Source organism: Castor canadensis, chromosome 11 (genome assembly GCF_047511655.1).
Source record: "Castor canadensis chromosome 11, mCasCan1.hap1v2, whole genome shotgun sequence".
Classification (NCBI taxonomy): Eukaryota; Metazoa; Chordata; class Mammalia; order Rodentia; family Castoridae; genus Castor; species Castor canadensis.
Window position 1 is genome coordinate 125,325,025 of NC_133396.1, and position 17,607 is coordinate 125,342,631.

A 17,607-nucleotide genomic window follows, 5' to 3' on the forward strand; every position below is an offset into this window, starting at 1 on the left:
TATTTTTACCAGAGCCATTTTGGAGGGATGATAGGAAGGAGAACCTAACTAGATTGAATTCCAGAGAGAACAAGTGAGCTCAGAGATAGTGACAACAGACAACTTCATGACAATAGACAACTTTTAGTGTGAAGAGAGCCAAGTGGGGCTAGAAAGTAGAGGAGATTGTTCAAAGAATAAATTGATCCTGGAGGACAGGGAAAGATTACAGGAGCAAATGCCTGCAGTGGGCAGGAGTGGCTGGGAGGGATTGCAGTAAAGTGAGTACCTTGGAAAAGGGCACAAAGTCGATCTACATAGGAACAGAAAGGGATGGTATCCTGAATGCAAAAAGACTTTTCAAACTGTACATTTTACAAGTGCAATTGGTCAAATCATACTTCAAATAGAGCCTTAAAAGTAAAACAAAAAATAAAAAGAAAACAAGCATGTAGTAGAACTAAGAAATAAAGTTAATAAGTGATTCTCTCAACTTAAAGCAGAAACAAAAACTAAACCACCAGCTGATGCAATAAGAAAAAAGAAGTAAAATATAAATATAGTGAATTAGGGAAGAAAATATGGAAATAGTTGTAACCTAACCTATTTTTCTTTTAGAATTTCTGACTTGTTTCTTACTGAATTTTTCTTTCTCTAGGCCTTCTTCACTGGTGTACCAGAGTTCTTCTACTCTTCCAGGTTTCCTCACAATGTCCTTTCCTAACCACTCAAAAGTGATTCTTCCTCCTAGTTACTCTCGGCAGTTACACTGCTGTTATCTCTATAGTGCTTGCGCTATCCTAAATTGCTGGACTTCCTTATTCCATGTCTCCTTTCACTAAAACTGTAGTCCCATGAAAGCAGAAACTTAATCCTTTTTGTCTCCAGTCGATACTCAGTATCAGAACAGTGCCTACAAACTTGCTATATGCTCAATAGATTTTAGTAGAATTAATGAGTGAGCTGCAAATATGAGGAAAATTAAAGTAATTATCAAGGAACAAATTTCTCTATCCTTAGAAATTTGTAAACTGGGACAAAACAGTGATTTTTTTGTAAGAAAAATAGATGATCAAAACTCATATCATAAGTGACAAAACATATAACATACAGACCAATTATCATGGAAGAAGATCAAGTTGACAAGTTTTCCCTCTTCCTGTTCTTGGAAAAGCAGAATGCTTTGCTGTAAATATGACAGTTCTCTTTAAGTAAGACATATTTAATTTGAATTTGGTAATACTGAATAAACTGCTTTTAAAGTTTGTCATTACCTTAAGCTAATACAAACAAGTAATATCTCCATGTACTATGTGAAATACAGTACATAGCATAACCATAACAACACAAACGATCTGGAATCTGTTAACTAGGAGTAATATTTTGAGATTTTGTCTTTAAACTTAAATGTGTGGTACTGAAGTAGATCAGAGACTCACATTTCCCTGGGCAGGAGCTAAACACTAAGCATTGTGAAATACTATTAAGTACTATTAAATGCCATTAGAATCGTTAGTTCTGTGTTGAGCTTTTGTTAAGTATTTATTGTAAACACCTTTTTTAATGGTTTTTGTGAAGGTTAAAATTGTCAAGAATAGGCTGTTTGATAGGCCTTTCCCTTTGGCCTGGCAATCTGGAGTAGGGAATTGTTAGCTCCTTTCCTGCCAACTAGCTGTCTGCCCTCCTGACAGCCTGGCAGTTTTGGACACCATAAACACTCTAAGGACACTTGCAGCTGTGGAGGACCACTACGCCCAGGGCTGAAGACACGATCCATTCATGACACCTTAGACTGTGTGCACTGGCAGAAAACAGAAGTCAAAGCAAGGCAAGTCTTTGTAACCTTTAGATGCCCTGCAGCTATTTTCACCCAGGCCAGAGGGGAAGAATTTCCTTCATGACTCAATAGAAGGCTTGTGACTGGTGCAGATTACAATCTTTCATTTCCACGAAGAGCTGTGCTGTCATTGGTCCTTATGTAAGGCCTATGATTGACCCTATGTGAGGCCTACGACTGGTATGCACTATAAGTACTCCATGTGCATGACACACCCACGCTGCACTTCCTTTTCGGCTATTTAACTGGGCTATTTCACACACTTTTTGAGTCAGTTGGGAGACACCCTCCTGTCCAGCAACATTAGGCCCATTAAAAGACTCTCTAAGTGCTTTTTTCTGGCCTACTTCTGATCTTTATCATTGGTAGAGTAGGCTGAGCTGGTATCAGGAAGGGAATGGCAGAAGCAATAGCAGAGCAGTAGCAGAGGTGAAGAGCCCCAGCTACTGCTCTGAAAGCAACAGTGGAAGTGCATCAGTAGTGATGAGAGGGTGACTGAAGAGTTCCAGAGAGTGACTAGAGGCAGAAATGATAGGGCACAGAGGAGGAAAAGACAATGAGGGATGGCAGAAATACAAAGAAGGTGAGAGAGGAGAGAAGGCAGCAAGCAAGGCTGAAAACAGACAGATGGCTGTGAAGAGCCAGAAATAAGAAACTGCAGGTCCCAGTCACTGGAATATTCCAGGGAGCTGCCATGCCTTATGGGACAAGGGTTCCAACACCATAGGCTGGAGAACTGCAACATTAGCTGCTGTGGGAGCCGAGGGTCCCAACACCTGAAGCTTGCTCAGGAGCTGTATCAACAGCTGGCACTGCCTTCTGCTGCCACTCACTGCTACTGGAAGCCAAGGATTACAATAGCCAAGTGCTGAGTTGCCAGTGGTTAGAGCCCTAAGACTGATTTCTCTCAGGGCATGGAGCAGAAGCCTCTGGATCTGCCAGTCCAGCCTTTAGGCTTTGGGCCCTCACAGGCCCATGACTGCCAACACTAATAGAGCTATTGAGTTTTTCCTCACCTACTTACTATTTTTATCTGAGCAGAGCAAAAGGACCCCAACCTGCCAATTGGTAACAATATGATTGAATTAATGTCACATGAGCTAAGGGAAGAAAAGTTCCCAATGAGCCAGTGGAGCTTGCTTGTTCCTTGATACAGGATAAATTTCCTGTACAAAAAAATGATGGCTGGTAAAAATAAAGCAAGCAGGTACTGTCTCGCTCATGAAATTGTTTCAATGCTGGTAGCATTTATCCACTATGCATACTAATGATCTGCTTTTGTTGTAAGTTTAATATTAAAACTTCAGGCAGTGTTGACCCATTTCTGAGGCTTACAGCATTTCCAGGTGTCTTCCATTTGAATATTAAAAGTTCTTTTATCTGACTGGTCTTCAGTTTCTTACATCATCTGATTTGGAAGACCGGACCAATGTGTACCTTCTCCAAAAGGAGAAAAAAAGAAAAGTAAGTTAAAATATGTTTACTAATCTGAAAATAAATTGCTAAATCAATATGTTAGTTTACAAAGACAAATCTCTTTAAAAATAAGATACTAAGAAAATCTAATTATAAAATTCAATTTTCTGAAAGAAAAATGACTGGCTAATTTTCTCTATGCAGCATTTAACAAAAAGCACTTTCTACACACATATCTGCTTTATTCATCCAGAGTTCAAGATGAAAGATGAAAATACATAAGTAGAAGAAAATAAAAATTTGCCATGATGACATAATACTCACCCACAGTGACCTGGGACAATTAACCATCCAAATTTAGCTCCATCACCAGTATGATCCAGCTGGTCCTACTGAAGGTATTAATCAATCATTTGCTTTTATTTTTCCTCCCTAAAGTTCTTTATCATTGAATTAACTTGACATTATATCTTTTGCATAATAACTTGCCCACAGCTGATCAATAATTTTAGCTGTATTAATCTATTATCTTAACCTGGTGTTTCTCAAACCTTTATCACAGGCACTGTGAGAGCTTGTCAAACCAAATTTCTAAGCCAGACATTTGGAATTTTTGATTTAGGAGGTATAGGATTTTCATTGTCATTTTCCACCAAAAAGAGTCTGAGGCACTCTTTTATAAGGTAAAGGAAAATGCATGCAGTGGTATAAAGCATGCTCTCTAAAGGACAGTCAGTAAATATGTATATAAAAATGTTCATATATATTTATATACATGCGTAGATAGATAGATTCACTCTCAGAATGAATCTGGGAGGAGTCAGATTAAAGGGAAGAAGTAGGGACAAGCAGTTCACAGTGCAGTCTCCTCAACAATAAAACACGGAGGCAGTTCGGAGCTAGTTGACAAAGAGCATGGGGTATCCAATGGCATCTGCAGAAAGAGGGGAATTTTCTCCTTATAAACAGATGCTTTTACAAACCTGTTTGTTAAATTAAGTGTCATGGGATGTGCAATGCAATTAGGGGCTTGGCTCACCTGCAGGACAATGGAGTTTTGTTCTTGGCAGATTGAGCCTAATGTGTCCTCAAACCACTATTATTGACTTAGGGAACAGCTATGGTTTCTAAGTAGTTTAATTTTGAATTTATAGCTCTCAGAGTGAGGTTTTTATGTTAATAGTATGTTTGTAATATTTAGATATCTACTTAAGGAGTATATTATTGTTGGAAATAAGCATCCAACAAATTCTGAATACATTTCTTAATGTTCCTCTTTAACTGTCATGAACAGAAACCTTTTGAATCTGTGAGAAAATAAGAAGAGGTGATATTACTAATGAGATGTGGCGTGAGTCATCATCTGATATGTGTAAACATCAGTGAAAGCTTAACATCCTTTTACAAACTGAGGGGAAAAAATATTTTTAAAAATGTCTGATGCAAATGGAACTCAAAAGTTGAATCTGAGCTGGGAACCAGTGGCTCATGCCTGTGATCCCAGCTACTTGGGAGGCTGAGATCAGGAGGATCACTGTTCGAGGCCAGCCCAGGCAAACAGTTCCTGAGACCCCCATTTCCAAAATAACCAGAGCAAAATGGGCTGGAGGAGTGGCTCAAGTGGCAGAGCACCTACTCTGCAAGCCCAAAGCCCTGAGTTCAAACCCCAGTTCCACCAAAAGAAAAAAAAAAATTTGGATCTTTAAAAGTTGAAACACTCATAGTTTCATCACAAAAGGTCTAAAATGTTCTATTAAAACTCATGCTCAAATAAAGAAAAGTTGTAGTCATTGAGGAGGAAAATTTTAAGTTCATAGTTAATGAATTTAACATAGTTCTACTTTCAAATATGTTAAATAGTAAAATTACTGAAAAAGCATTTCATTATGTGTCAATAAGATAATGAAAAATTAAAATAAACCACCATAATTTTAAAACCATCATTAAATAACAAAAAATAATAATTCATTTTCAGAGTAAAATAATATAACTTCAAAAAATAATACTGAAAATGGCTTTTCCTTGCCGTCTAAGTTGGACACTTATCACAATATATTCCCCTAAGGTGAGAAAATAATTTTTATGAAAAATTACAAAGCATTATTATTTCAATAAATTGGCAATTGTGGCAGCCATATGAATTAAATAAACCACACTTTGCATACCATAATCTAAGATACATTTGTAATATATTAGGATCTCTCGTAGAATTTGCCTGTTCCTGAATTTTATTTGAAACAAATACATTTTATTTACTTTAACTGTAATTTATTGATTTTGCAAGAAAGTTAATTTAACATCCAAATTAACACAAGCTTTTATACTTATTTCATGATAAAATGGTCTTTGTTTGAAATATTTATTTGAAAATGTCACAGAATTCTGTGCAGATAGTACAGTGTAATGCTAAGAAGAATGGAGCTTTGGCCAAATTTTTTAAAACTTCCATATGTTTTAATCTGGCCCTGAGTCAAACTCTAAATATTCCAATGAGATTCAAATTAAGCAAATTTAATCATATCTCAATAAATTTGCATTTATTTCCACACAGATAAAATCAAATAAGGAAATAAAGTCATGGTGTGGGTTAATCAGCTTTCCATGACTCTGACAAAACACCTGAGGTCAACAACTTACAAGGCGGAATGGTTAACTTGGATCTCAGACGTATAGAGAATTCAGACTGATTGTCTGGCTCCATTGTTTTGGGGCCTGTGGTGACGCAGTAATCATGACAGGGAACGTGTGAGCTGCTCACTACATGGCAGCTGACCAGGAAGCAGAGAGAGAGAAAGAGAGAGGAGAGAAGGGCTCCAAGTCCCAATGTATCCATTAAGGGTACGTACAAGTTGAAACCAGAGTTTTGGACCTAAGGCCCAAAATCCTGAGATTCCATATGCCAGTCTGGCCACCCACCCTGAAACACCAAATAAAGAGGCATGGTGAAGGCAGAGAAAGGAAGTTTATTACACACCTCTGGACGTGCCATGGGAAGAGGCAGAGTAAGCACTCAGCTCATCTTCAGCCATCTTGGGGTACAGACATGAGCTACAGGTTTAAGGAGACAAAAGAACTGGGGGCAGGGGACAAAGGTATGCATAGTTAAACAGTCCCAGTCACACGTGTGATTTGGTTGGTCTCATGACTGGTGGGGTCAGCAAACTTGGTCAGGCAGGTGGTCTTCAAGTTATCACCTGAAGGGAGTAATTTGGGTCCTGTTTGAGAGGATTATTCTGGCTCAAGACAATTGTCCTCACTGTGATGGTGGCAGTTCCAGATGGCACCAGTTCCTTGTCATAAAGATGTATCAGTTCTGTCCTTTCTGGAATCCAACGTGATTACAAAGTGACTGTAAAGAGAATGGTTTAGAACAAAGACAGATACAAAATGGAGGCAGGGATGCAAAGCTTCTCCTGTGTTTAGTTAATTCATATGCCCAAATAAGGAATCAGTGCTTTTCAGCAAAAGCAGTATAAGTACCTCTTACAATTTCCCCATTATGTTTGAACATTCCTCAATCTTGAGGGAATTAGAGATTTTTTGGCTAGAGAAACTAGTACAGCTGTATTAGCTGACAGCTAAGTCAAAAGTACTCACTTAAGTCTAAAACAGAAATGCTATTATAAAGCAGTCATTTTTGTCCCTGTTTAAATAGAAGGCATTGGCCAAAAATACAAGTTTGGTTTCTGTCAGAAATGCCTGTAAGGCCTCAATGTCCAGTAGTCATGCGTAAGAGTGCTTCTTTAAAACCTCTCGGCTTTGGTAACTTTTGTGAGGTCTGGCACAGGTGACTCCATCTGGATTGTGACAGCTCTCCTCCCGTGTCTCCCTACTGTTTCTGAATGGTCTCCTCTGAAGATTTCTGTAATTAACAATTCTGGTTAATGAACATTGTTGTCAGGAATACCAGCTTTTCCCAGATTTTTTTGATCAGGTCCCACACTGGAGGGGAAGCAACAGCAGTTTAGGTGAGAGTCAGTGCCCATAAGACCCATTTGGCCAAATCATAGGTTTGATTTGAGGTTTAGAAGAAGTGAACCTTAGGCTGGCATCCATTTTTAATTTTTTTTTTGTCCTGTAGATGATGTCCTGACATCTTAAGAATGCTGTAGAATGTCAACAGACAACAGTTAAAAGTTTCACAAGAAAAATACAAGAGGCCAGCAAAAGAAAATATTGAAAAGACTGACAAATAAGTAGTTATTAGAGTTATTTCCACGGTTTGATGGATGCCCCAGAGAAAGACCCAGGCTGCTAATGATAAGACTTAGAGTAGGCATGACTAAAATCCTGAAAGCAGTTTAGCAATTGTCAGAACATCTAGTTATTTCCATTGTAGACAGTATTTTAGGAAAATAATTATGACTGACAGCAACACTAAGTGCTTCTTGTTACAATTAGGAACACATGGATATAATACACCTGTTTTGTAAACTTTTTTTCCTAAACTTTGTCCTTCTGAAGGCTTATGTATTTGGGAAGTATAAATACATTACAAAGGAGCTGGCAACAATTAGCAACACAGTGACATAGATTTTTGATACACATACTAATTTGGCTTTTTCCTTGAAGTAAAATTTAGAATTTTGGCTAGGTAAGATCGTAGCTGCATAACACCGTTAAAAGTCAAAACTTCTGCTCTCATACAAGTTAGGAGACAGTGCCTATGATCCTAAATAGTCTTATTTTCTAATGCATAAGTGCATCTCATATACACAGCAACACCCATTTAGTTAGGACAAATAATTGTAGGCCAGATATTAAGTAGAAGGCTAGCCCAAATGGCAGGGTTCCCCCCCCCCCAAATATTACTGATTACAAATAATAGAAATACTAAAAGTTCTATTGACCAGGTTTAGATATAATGCATTGTTAATAGAGAGTATTAGCTGATCATTTATATTACACACATTTTTACTTTTGGAAATGTTTGCACAATATATAAAGTCTAGACACACAGCTTACATTCTTATCACAGATACACAGTGTACTAATTGAGTTAGGATTACTTGGAATATAGCTGTTTCACTACAGTTGTAAGATGATCATTTAAGGGACTTTTACATGGACAGGTATTTAAACTGATTTCATTAAGGCTTAGTTTCCAAAGTAGTCAAAAGCCCAACAAGATCGACAGAAATCTCAAGTAATTATTTTGGCAAAATCTTTTAAAGTCAGTTTCTTACAAATGTTACAAAGAACAGAACAATATTAAGATAACCTTGTTATTATAGATACAGAGAATTAAGTTTTAGCTTTACTCAGTACAATAAATTTTGATCTTAGAAAATTCTTTAGGCAACTTTTAAGTTATAGCCAACTTAATTAAATTCATAAACTTTTGATAAGCTTTAAGATCTTTCTAATTTGCACTTTGAAATAATTTTTACAAAATTTTGAATTTAGAAAAAATTATTTTTCCCCAATAAAATAAAATACTCTATTAGCCTTGTATTTTAATATGGACCAGGAAGAAAAGTAATCTGAAACTGTTTTTTTACACAACAGCAATTTACAAGAACACATTTGTTAATGGATCCAATTATAAAAGAGAGTTGAATGTAAATTATACTTATGACAAAATGAAACAGATTAAGGTAGAAGATAATTCTTGAATGCCTGTGTTTAGATAGACCTGCTTGAAATAGGAACTTTGGAAACTGGTTTTTGTAAAAACAGGTGGGGGAGAGAGAACAGAAGCAACAATTGTTACGTTAATTCTACAGTAAGAATCAGCCTAATGATGATCACATACTCATACATGCATATGCAAATAGTTCTAAATTAGGCATGCCAAAAATGTCAGTTTAACTGCACCTACTTTGAAGAGCTCAAGAACACTAGCGGCCACAAGTATGTTGGTCAGTTATTTCTTGAAATTCCAGAAGCAGATTGAGATGCTATTCTTTAAGGACTCATTTTCTTTTTTTGATCCTTACTACTTCAGTCTTTAATTAAGCACATAAAACTGTACTACTTAATATACTTTTCCATGAACTTTTTGTGAAACTCGGATTACAGTGTGTCATTCACAAATCTTTTGTCTTTCTTCTGATCATCCACACCTTTTGCACAGTTCTTGAAGACAACATCATCACCCCACCTTCTTTTCACTTTGAAGTTGGCCTGAGGCTGGGCTGGGCCAGTGAGGTTAAGGAGAGGGTTTGCACTCAAAATGTTCTCCATACGGATCCTCTCTTCTTCTGCTTTTTGTTCTCGTTCCTTCCTGGCCTGCTCCTCAGCTCTTTCTTTTTCAATCTTTTCCAATTCTGCAAGAAGAGCTGCAGTATCATCATCATCACTCTCTTCTTCAAAATCTTCATCTTCTTTGTTACAGGATCATCTGCGTCAAGGTTGGCAGCAGGAATCTGGTCTAAGGAGGCTTCTTTGACACGGAAGAGGAAGTTGTATGTTCTCGAGTTGGACGATCCCTATTTTTTTCTCGTGCAGCAGCTCTCTCTCTCTCTTCCAATTCTCTCCTGAAGTCATGGTTATGAACCTCTTCAGGGGCATCCTGAGTAGTTTGTCTGTATTTTATCTTTATGTGAGAGGAAAGGTCTCTGCTTGAATACTGCTTTGACAGTTGGCTCAAATCACCTTCTCCTTTTCTTCTCCCACCTCTTGCAGGTTCAAAAGTTAGTCTTGCTGCTGTTGTCATCGTTTATTTTTAGCGGAGGTCTGATGCAGCAGCCTTGGAGGATCTCACACACACACCATCCCGAGTCCAGCTCCCCTAAACCTCTGAACCTTGAGGATTCATTTTGAGAGGCTTGATAGTTGAAGCAAGAGTCAATGCTAGAAAAGTTGGCCCTAAGTCTCCAATAAGACTGGTGCCATAGCTATCAGATTTTTAGCCTATACTAAGCCAATTGTTTTAGATACACAATAATATATGTTGGCGATGATAGGTTTCAGTTCTTACTGCACCCTTAAGCTCCTGTTTTCCAGGGTCACGGTCCTGCCTCAAGTCTAGCTTGAATCCTCCTTCTGCCCCAACCTCCAATCAGCATGAACCATAAGATCCTAACCAATCAGATCATGCTGAGTCCCACTGAGGGGTATTTAAGCCCCTGTCCCTCTCTCCCTTTCTCTCTTGGCTCTCTTGGCTCTCTCCCTCTCCCACCCGGCAATAAAGAATCTCTTAGCCAGATCACTCCTCTCCACATTGTCACCTTTGGGGCCTATATTTCCTTACATTTGGTGCCATGACTCAGATGGAGGCTCCCCACTAATCCTGGTGGGACCCCTATTCCAACTCACCCCACGACCACCCTGATGACGTGACTGGCCAGGACTCATCCTCCCAATCGCCCTCGCTCGCATCCAACACCGGACATTCTTTGGTGAGTCCACCTACCCTTCTTGGGCTCCCTTTGCGGTCTCTCCCTTCGGTGTCTCTGGGTTTTAGAACACTTCCCCTGCTTTGGGCTATCTCTAGGCAGCTCAGACGGTAGAGGGATCCCCTTCTCCGCAGGGTTTGGATTTTACAGGGTCTGGGACCCTACAAAACCTAGGCCTAGGTAATCCAAGCCGCTGGCCTCTGGCCCGCAAACCACCTGAACTCAGCGACGGCTGGTTGTTGTGAGCTTTGCGTTTTCTCAGATATTTGTGCTGTGTGAGGATGCTCCACAGTACATAATATCCTCCTCTCCCATTCTGGGACTGGGTCCCTCATAATGGGTGCCTCTACGTCTTCTCTGCTGTCTGACTCCCCATTGAGATGCCTCCTCAATAATTTAGACACCTTGGGTTTGACCCCAGACATAAACCCAAAAAGTTTAATCCACTTTTGCTCTCAAATCTGGCCCACTTATTCTTTAGACAACCAAAATCACTGGCCCCTTTTCAGGTCTTTAAATCCCAACCTTTTACGGAACATATAACTACTGTGAACGATCGGGACGATGGGGAGAGATTCCATTATGTCCAAGCCTTTTCATACCTCCGTCTAAATCTGGCTCTGTGACTTCAAACCCTCCCTCTGTACTTTCTGTTCCCCTGTGCAGATTCTATCAGCCTGTAAACCAGTTTCTAAGTCAGCCAATTCCTCTCCAAACCTCCTCCTTCCCCATGTAAACAGACTTCTTGCACTGCTTACCATACCTGTCTCCTCCTATCTTCCTGAAAAACTTTCCCTATCATGGAGTTAAGCAAGCCACTCCTTGCCAATTCTGACCTCAAGGCGGTTCCAGCTCTGGGTGAGCTCATGCTTTATTCAGTGACTGGAGAGTGGAGGTTTCGTTTTGCTGAAAGCTTGCCAGTACCAATCAATGGGAGCAACCTGGAGACACAGGTGATGGCTAATCCCTTAAGCGTGTGTCATGCCTCCAGGCTCTTCCTTCCCCTCCCTTACCTAAGATGTCAGCACACCTTTTCTGCCTCCTCCATGGTCTCACCATGTGTCCTTTGTCTCTGTCTGCCTTCCCCTCCCTGGGCTTACTGGGACCCTGCCTCCCATGAAAAACTTGTAGCATGGTACCTTATGACTTAAGTTATTCCAACTAGTTTGCCAGGCCTCTCAGTCTAAAGTAACTTTAAATCAGCTGCTTTAAAAAAGCGCTTGCAAAAACCTGCAGCTGCCATGCTTACACTCTAACTCCGCACCCACAAGGGGAGGAGGGAAAGCAAACAGGCGCACCTGTGCACAGGATGCCGGCTTCTGAACACAGCAAAAATGCCTGCCATAGCTAAGAAAATCCATAGAGAGGACCCAGCAAATCCTAGGCCACCAGCCACACGTGGCGATGGCTGCAGCTTGCCGCCCCTTCCCCTAGAATAAACACACGCAGAGTACACAGGAAGGGGGAGGGGCGACAGGCTGCAGGATCAGGCCTAGGCAGTCAGGGTCATTTGTCCCAGGTGTGTGTGGAGGGAGTGGTGCCTTGCACAAGTCCTGCTCCTAGCCCCACCTCACACCTCAGGGCATCAGACCCTTGTAAGCCAATTGTTAGCTCAAGGTTATAGTTCCAAAAATAACAAAATAGGTATTACTGTGGTCTCTAAATTTCTCATTTAGAATTTTCTATACCTTTGGCCTCAGCATAATTTTTTTCCTCCAAATATTAACACTAGTGGTCCTGTATGGTACTGTTATTGCCCTCTGAATGCCCTTCTCTAACTTTACAAATGATTTCTTTGTTAAAAATGTAGCATTTTATTAAAGAGGCTGCCTGCTGTTAGCTAAAAGACAGGATCCTAACGTTTTGTTCTTTCCAGATGGGACCTGCATCTTCCAGTCTTTGGCTGGTAGATGTTGAAAGCTTTGTACTGAGGCCTGGCCTCAGTATGCCTTGGGTGACCAAGAGAAGTGGCCTTCACAGGGTTCCTTAAATTACAATACCATACTCCAATTAGACCTTTTCTATAAAAAAAAAAAAAGTAAACTGAGGTCCCCTATACAAATTTCTCTCATTAGAAAAGCAATGGGTTCTGGCCCAGGCCACTCAGGTTGGAAATGATTATATGGCTCAAGCAGTAGAGTGCCGCTTTACAAGCATAAAGTCCTGAGTTCAAGCCCAATACAGCCAAAGTAAGAAATAATAATAATATTTGGGGCTGTGGAAGTAGCTGAATGGGAGAATGTCTGCCCAGCATGTGTAAAGCCCTGGGTTCAATTCCCCAGCATTACTTTAAAAAAAAAAAAAGGTAAAGAAGATAAGTGGCATTAATGTCACTTCAGCCATCTCATAGTGGAAAAACATAGTTTAACCTAGACCAGATCCCTCATTCTTCAAGCGAGGAAACTGAGGCCCAGAACAGTTCAGAGATTTGCTCTCCGGAGTGTCAGGTGTCAATGTAAAATAACAACTTTACTTTACAGCAACAACCTATCAGAAAGCATACCACAGTGGACTCAGAGTCACAGGTAAGAGAGGTTCTCCTCAAAGATAAATTTCTAACAGTCAGCCCCAGATATTTGTTAAAAAACTCAGACTGTGGCTGAAGGGAAAAGTCATTGAAACAAGTAATACAGCTAGCCACGTCTGTATTTATGGCTACGTCTGTATGTCTGGGACCTTACTAACAGGAGAGAAAAAGATAAGAGACACCATGGCCTCATTGCTGCTCTCAGAGAGGGCCCCACCCGACTGGGGCCTGTATCCTGAACTTGCTACCATGGCGGGCAGGAGGGGCACTTCTGCAGAGAATGCTTAAAGGGGGACAGCCCGGGAGACAGCCCTGCCCCAACTGGGACCCCGCCCTCTGCAAGGGTAACCACTGGAGGTCTAAGTGCCCCCGTCTCCAGATGGAAGGCAAGGTGCCTCCTCCTATGGATTGATGGGTCCAAGCCTCCTGGCCACACTCCACTTCTTGGCATCAATGTTGAGGAGCCATAATGGCAGAAAAACAAAAGGCCATTTTCCTCCTAGATGGTGGAGACTGTTTCTCTGTTTTACCTTTTTCTCCTGGTCCCCAGTCCAATGACAAAAGTTATTGTTTGGGGCAAATCTGGCCAGCCCCTAGAGCGCTAGTTTATCTGGCCTCAGGCCTGCTCTTGGGGAGACCTCCTCTTCTGTCATTCTTTCCCCATAGTACCTGAAACTCCAGTGTCCCTGCTGGGACAGGATTTACTATCTCAATTAAAAGCTCAAATTCTCCTCCCCTCAGACAGCTATCTCTGCTGCCCCCTCCTTCAGGAACAAAGAAGATTCCACAGTGTGGACTGATGAGATGAGTGTAGGGTGAGCCAGGACGGCCCTCCCTATTCAAATAAAACCCAAAGATCCCTCACAGTTTCCACACCCAAAACAATATCCCCTCAAGCCTGAGGGATGACAAGGCCTTATGCCTATTCCTAAAAACAACAAGGGCTACTAATGAGTTGCTCCAGCCCATATAATAAATTTAAAATTCTTATAAAAGTTAATTTTAAAATACAAGTTACAAAGTAAACAACTGGAAAGGATATAGATAGGTAATAAATGTATTTTTTGAGAAGTTAAAGGAAAAAGGAATGGTTTTTTGGATGAGAAGGGATTTTGTAAAGGTTTATCCTAAGATTGTTTCAAATAGGAGGGATAAAAACAAGCCATCAAAGGGTTTAGTATGTTGTATGAAGGTCTGAGTAAGTTTTAAAAGTGTATAATAAAAAACTTTGATGTGTGATAAAGTTAAAGTTGAATATAATCTAAGAGTTGCCTAAAAGATTTTTAGGGTCATGTCAAACTAAAATCAAATCCTCTATGTCTATGAAATAACAAGGTTATCTTAATATTGTTCTGCTCTGAGTAACATCTACAAAAAACCATTACAGAGAAAGATTTTATCAAAGAAATTATTCATGTTTTCTGCTGATCTTGTCAACCTTTTAAGTACTACTAAATCAGAGTTCATTTACATATTTGCTTATGTGTCTTCAATGACCACCTTGTAACAGTGTTATGTTATACTTTATCTAAATATGGTACAAACATTTAAAAAGTTAAAAGTGTCAATTTATATAAAATAATGAGCTAAAGCTCTCTTTTATCCAAGAGTGTTACATTTAAATCCTGACAGCCCCTGCCTCCCACAGGTCACCTACCTAGGTGTGGCCTTAAAGGGACATACTCACTCCCTGAGTTATAAATGCAGCAACCCAATCTTCCATTTCCCAACCCCCATACCATAAGACAGCTTACAGCTTTCCTGGCAGTTATAGGATTTTGCAGAATTTAGATCCCTAGGTATGTAATCCCTGAACAGACACCTTTTTATGCTCCTCCTAATATTCCTATTTGAGTCTTAATAATGTATGGCCACCCATTTCTCTTAGAAAAACTTGCCTCCAACAGACTCTGCTCCTCTGGCTGACTACCTGCCTTCTCAGGGAACTTCTCAGACAGCATGCAAACCAGATCCTGCCCCACCCTATAACAATTTCTGTTAAACCAGGGCATCTTGTTCTCCAAAAGGATATTCTACCCTCTCCATTGGGACTTCGATGGACCAGCCCTCATCTGGTCATTCTCATGACACCCACTGCTGTCAAGCTCAATGGGTTCCCCCAATGGCGGCACCTCTCAAGAAACAATTAGAAAGTGGAGAAGGGAATTGGAGGACTCTTGAAATTGTCTAGGGGACAACATTTCACAGTGGTTCTCCTGGCCAATGCCCATCCTAATGCCTATGATCTTGCTCTCATATTCTTAAGCTTCCTCCCTTGTATCATACTGCATGTCTGCTATTGCTGATCAAAAATTTAACCAGTTGTACCTCCAGAGATACCAACCTCTCCAAAACGCCAGGATAGTTGGCTGATACCCACCATGCGGAGGTTGGAGGATTGGCTCGAGACTCTTTATGACCTGTGGCTACAAGGGACCTTCATCAACTTCAGGGAAGAGGAAATCTTCATTTTTGGAGCCTGGGTGTACGCCATCATGAGGCTCAGCACTCCAACATTGTTTGCCAACTAACCCTCCCTTCCCCTACACCGCCCCTTGCCAGCTTGAAGAAGCCAGAGTGAACACAATGCCCCCTTCCTTAACAAACAAAAAAGGGAGGAATGTTGGCAATAATGGCACCAATAGGTTGCAGTTCTTACTGCACCCTTAAGCTCCTGTTTTCCGTGGTCACGGTCCTGCCTCCCAGGGTCACAGTCCTGCCTCAAATCTAGCTTGAATCCTCCTTCTGCCCCAACCTCCAATCAGCATGAACCATAAGATCCTAACCAATCAGATCATGCTGAGTCTCACTGAGGGGTATTTAAGCCCCTGCCCCTCTCTCCCTTTCTCTCTTGGCTCTCTTGGCTCTCTCCCTCTCCCACCTGACAATAAAGAATCTCTTAGCCAGATCACTCCTCTCCACGTGGTCACCTTTGGGGCCTATATTTCCTTACAATATAGACATACAATAACATACACACACACAAAATATACACAATGACACATAAAAACAATTACATTAATTCCGAGTGCACGCTTAGACCCTTTCTCTTTTTTAGTAGACTAGTCAGCTAGGATTTTTCTTAGGGGGCAAGGTGGACTTAGCGGTTGTCATTCTTAAGCTGTCATAGACTTAGTATTTCCCATGGTTACACAAATTGTAAGCGAGACCTCCCACACACCCTGGTCCTCATATCTTGCATTGCTCCTTTACTACTTGGTTCTTCAAGTTTCTCCATCTACAAATACCAATGGCCTAAGCCTCAAATAGCCCAAGAGAGCTCAAGTGATAGAGGAACAAGAAAAAGACCAAAAAATTTCAGATTTCTTGTCAAAACTAACGGCCTGTACAACTGACAAAAAAAGCAAGTTCCAGTTGTGCACTATTGGAGAGGCCAATTTTAACCACTGAATGGTGGTTAAAAAAAAAAAAAAAAGAAACAGCCAATGATGGCTGGAGTGGAAGGATGAGCAAGGGTTCCTAGAATAAAAGCAATTCTGGCAGGGAACCAATTCCATTTTCATCTCTGTTCATGGTCAAGTAGCTGCGATGGCTACAGGATGCATTTTCTCCTGGTGCGATCACCAAAACTGAAATCAGAGTCTTAGACCCAAGGCCTAAACTCCTGAGATTCCATATGCCAGGTCTGGCCCCCACCCTGAAATGCCAAATAAAGAGACATGGTGCAGGCACGAAAGGAAGTTTATTACACACCTCTGGACATGCCATGGGAAGAGGCAGAGTTAACACTCAGCTCATCTTTGGCCATCTTGGGGTACAGACATGAGCTACAGGTTTTTTTTTGGAAGTGTTACCAGCAATATATTTATTTATTTATTTTTTATTCATATGTGCATACAATGCTTGGGTCATTTCTCCCCCTTGCTCCACCACCTCCCTTACCACCCACTCCGCCCCTTCCCTCTCCCCACCACCTACTTGATACCTGGCAGAAACTACTTTGCCCTTATCTCTAATTTTGTTGAAGAGAGAGTATAAGCAATAATAGGAAGGACCAAGGGTTTTTGCGAGTTGAGATAAGGATAGCTATACAGGGAGTTGACTCGCATTAATTTCCTGTGTATGTGTGTTAACTTCTAGGCTAATTCTTCTTGATCTAACCTTTTCTCTAGTTCCTGGTCCCCTTCTCCTATTGGCCTCAGTTGCTTTTAAGGTATCTGCTTTTGTTTCTCTGCATTAAGGGCAACAAATGGTAGCTAATTTTTTAGTTGTCTTACCTATCCTCACCCCTCCCTTGTGTGCTCTCGCTTTTAACTTGTGATCAAAGACCAATCACCTTGTTCTGTTTGTCCTTGAGCTAATGTCCACATATCAGGGAGATCATACGATTATTGGTCTTTTGGGCCAGGCTAACCTCACTCAGAATGATGTTCTCCAATTCCATCCATTTACCAGAGAATGATAATATTTCATTCTTCTTCATGGCTGCATAAAATTCCATTGTGTATAGATACCACATTTTCTTGATCCATTCGTCAGTAGTGGGG

The 17,607-nt window shown here is 40.6% G+C and overlaps 1 protein-coding gene and 1 pseudogene across 2 annotated transcripts in view; both read right to left on the minus strand.

Annotated features, from left to right (window-relative positions):
- Positions 1-6,175: 6,175 nt before the first annotated feature.
- Cd55 (CD55 molecule (Cromer blood group)) overlaps positions 6,176-17,607 on the minus strand; it is a 47,855-nt gene continuing 36,423 nt past the window's right edge. For both annotated transcript variants that reach the window (XM_074048444.1, XM_074048445.1), the window contains one exon: positions 6,176-7,094. In XM_074048444.1, coding sequence (XP_073904545.1) covers positions 6,976-7,094 — 119 coding nt within the window. In that variant the 3' untranslated portion in view covers positions 6,176-6,975. The remainder of the gene's footprint in view (positions 7,095-17,607) is intronic.
- LOC141413956 (spliceosome-associated protein CWC15 homolog pseudogene) lies at positions 9,206-16,979 on the minus strand (annotated as a pseudogene).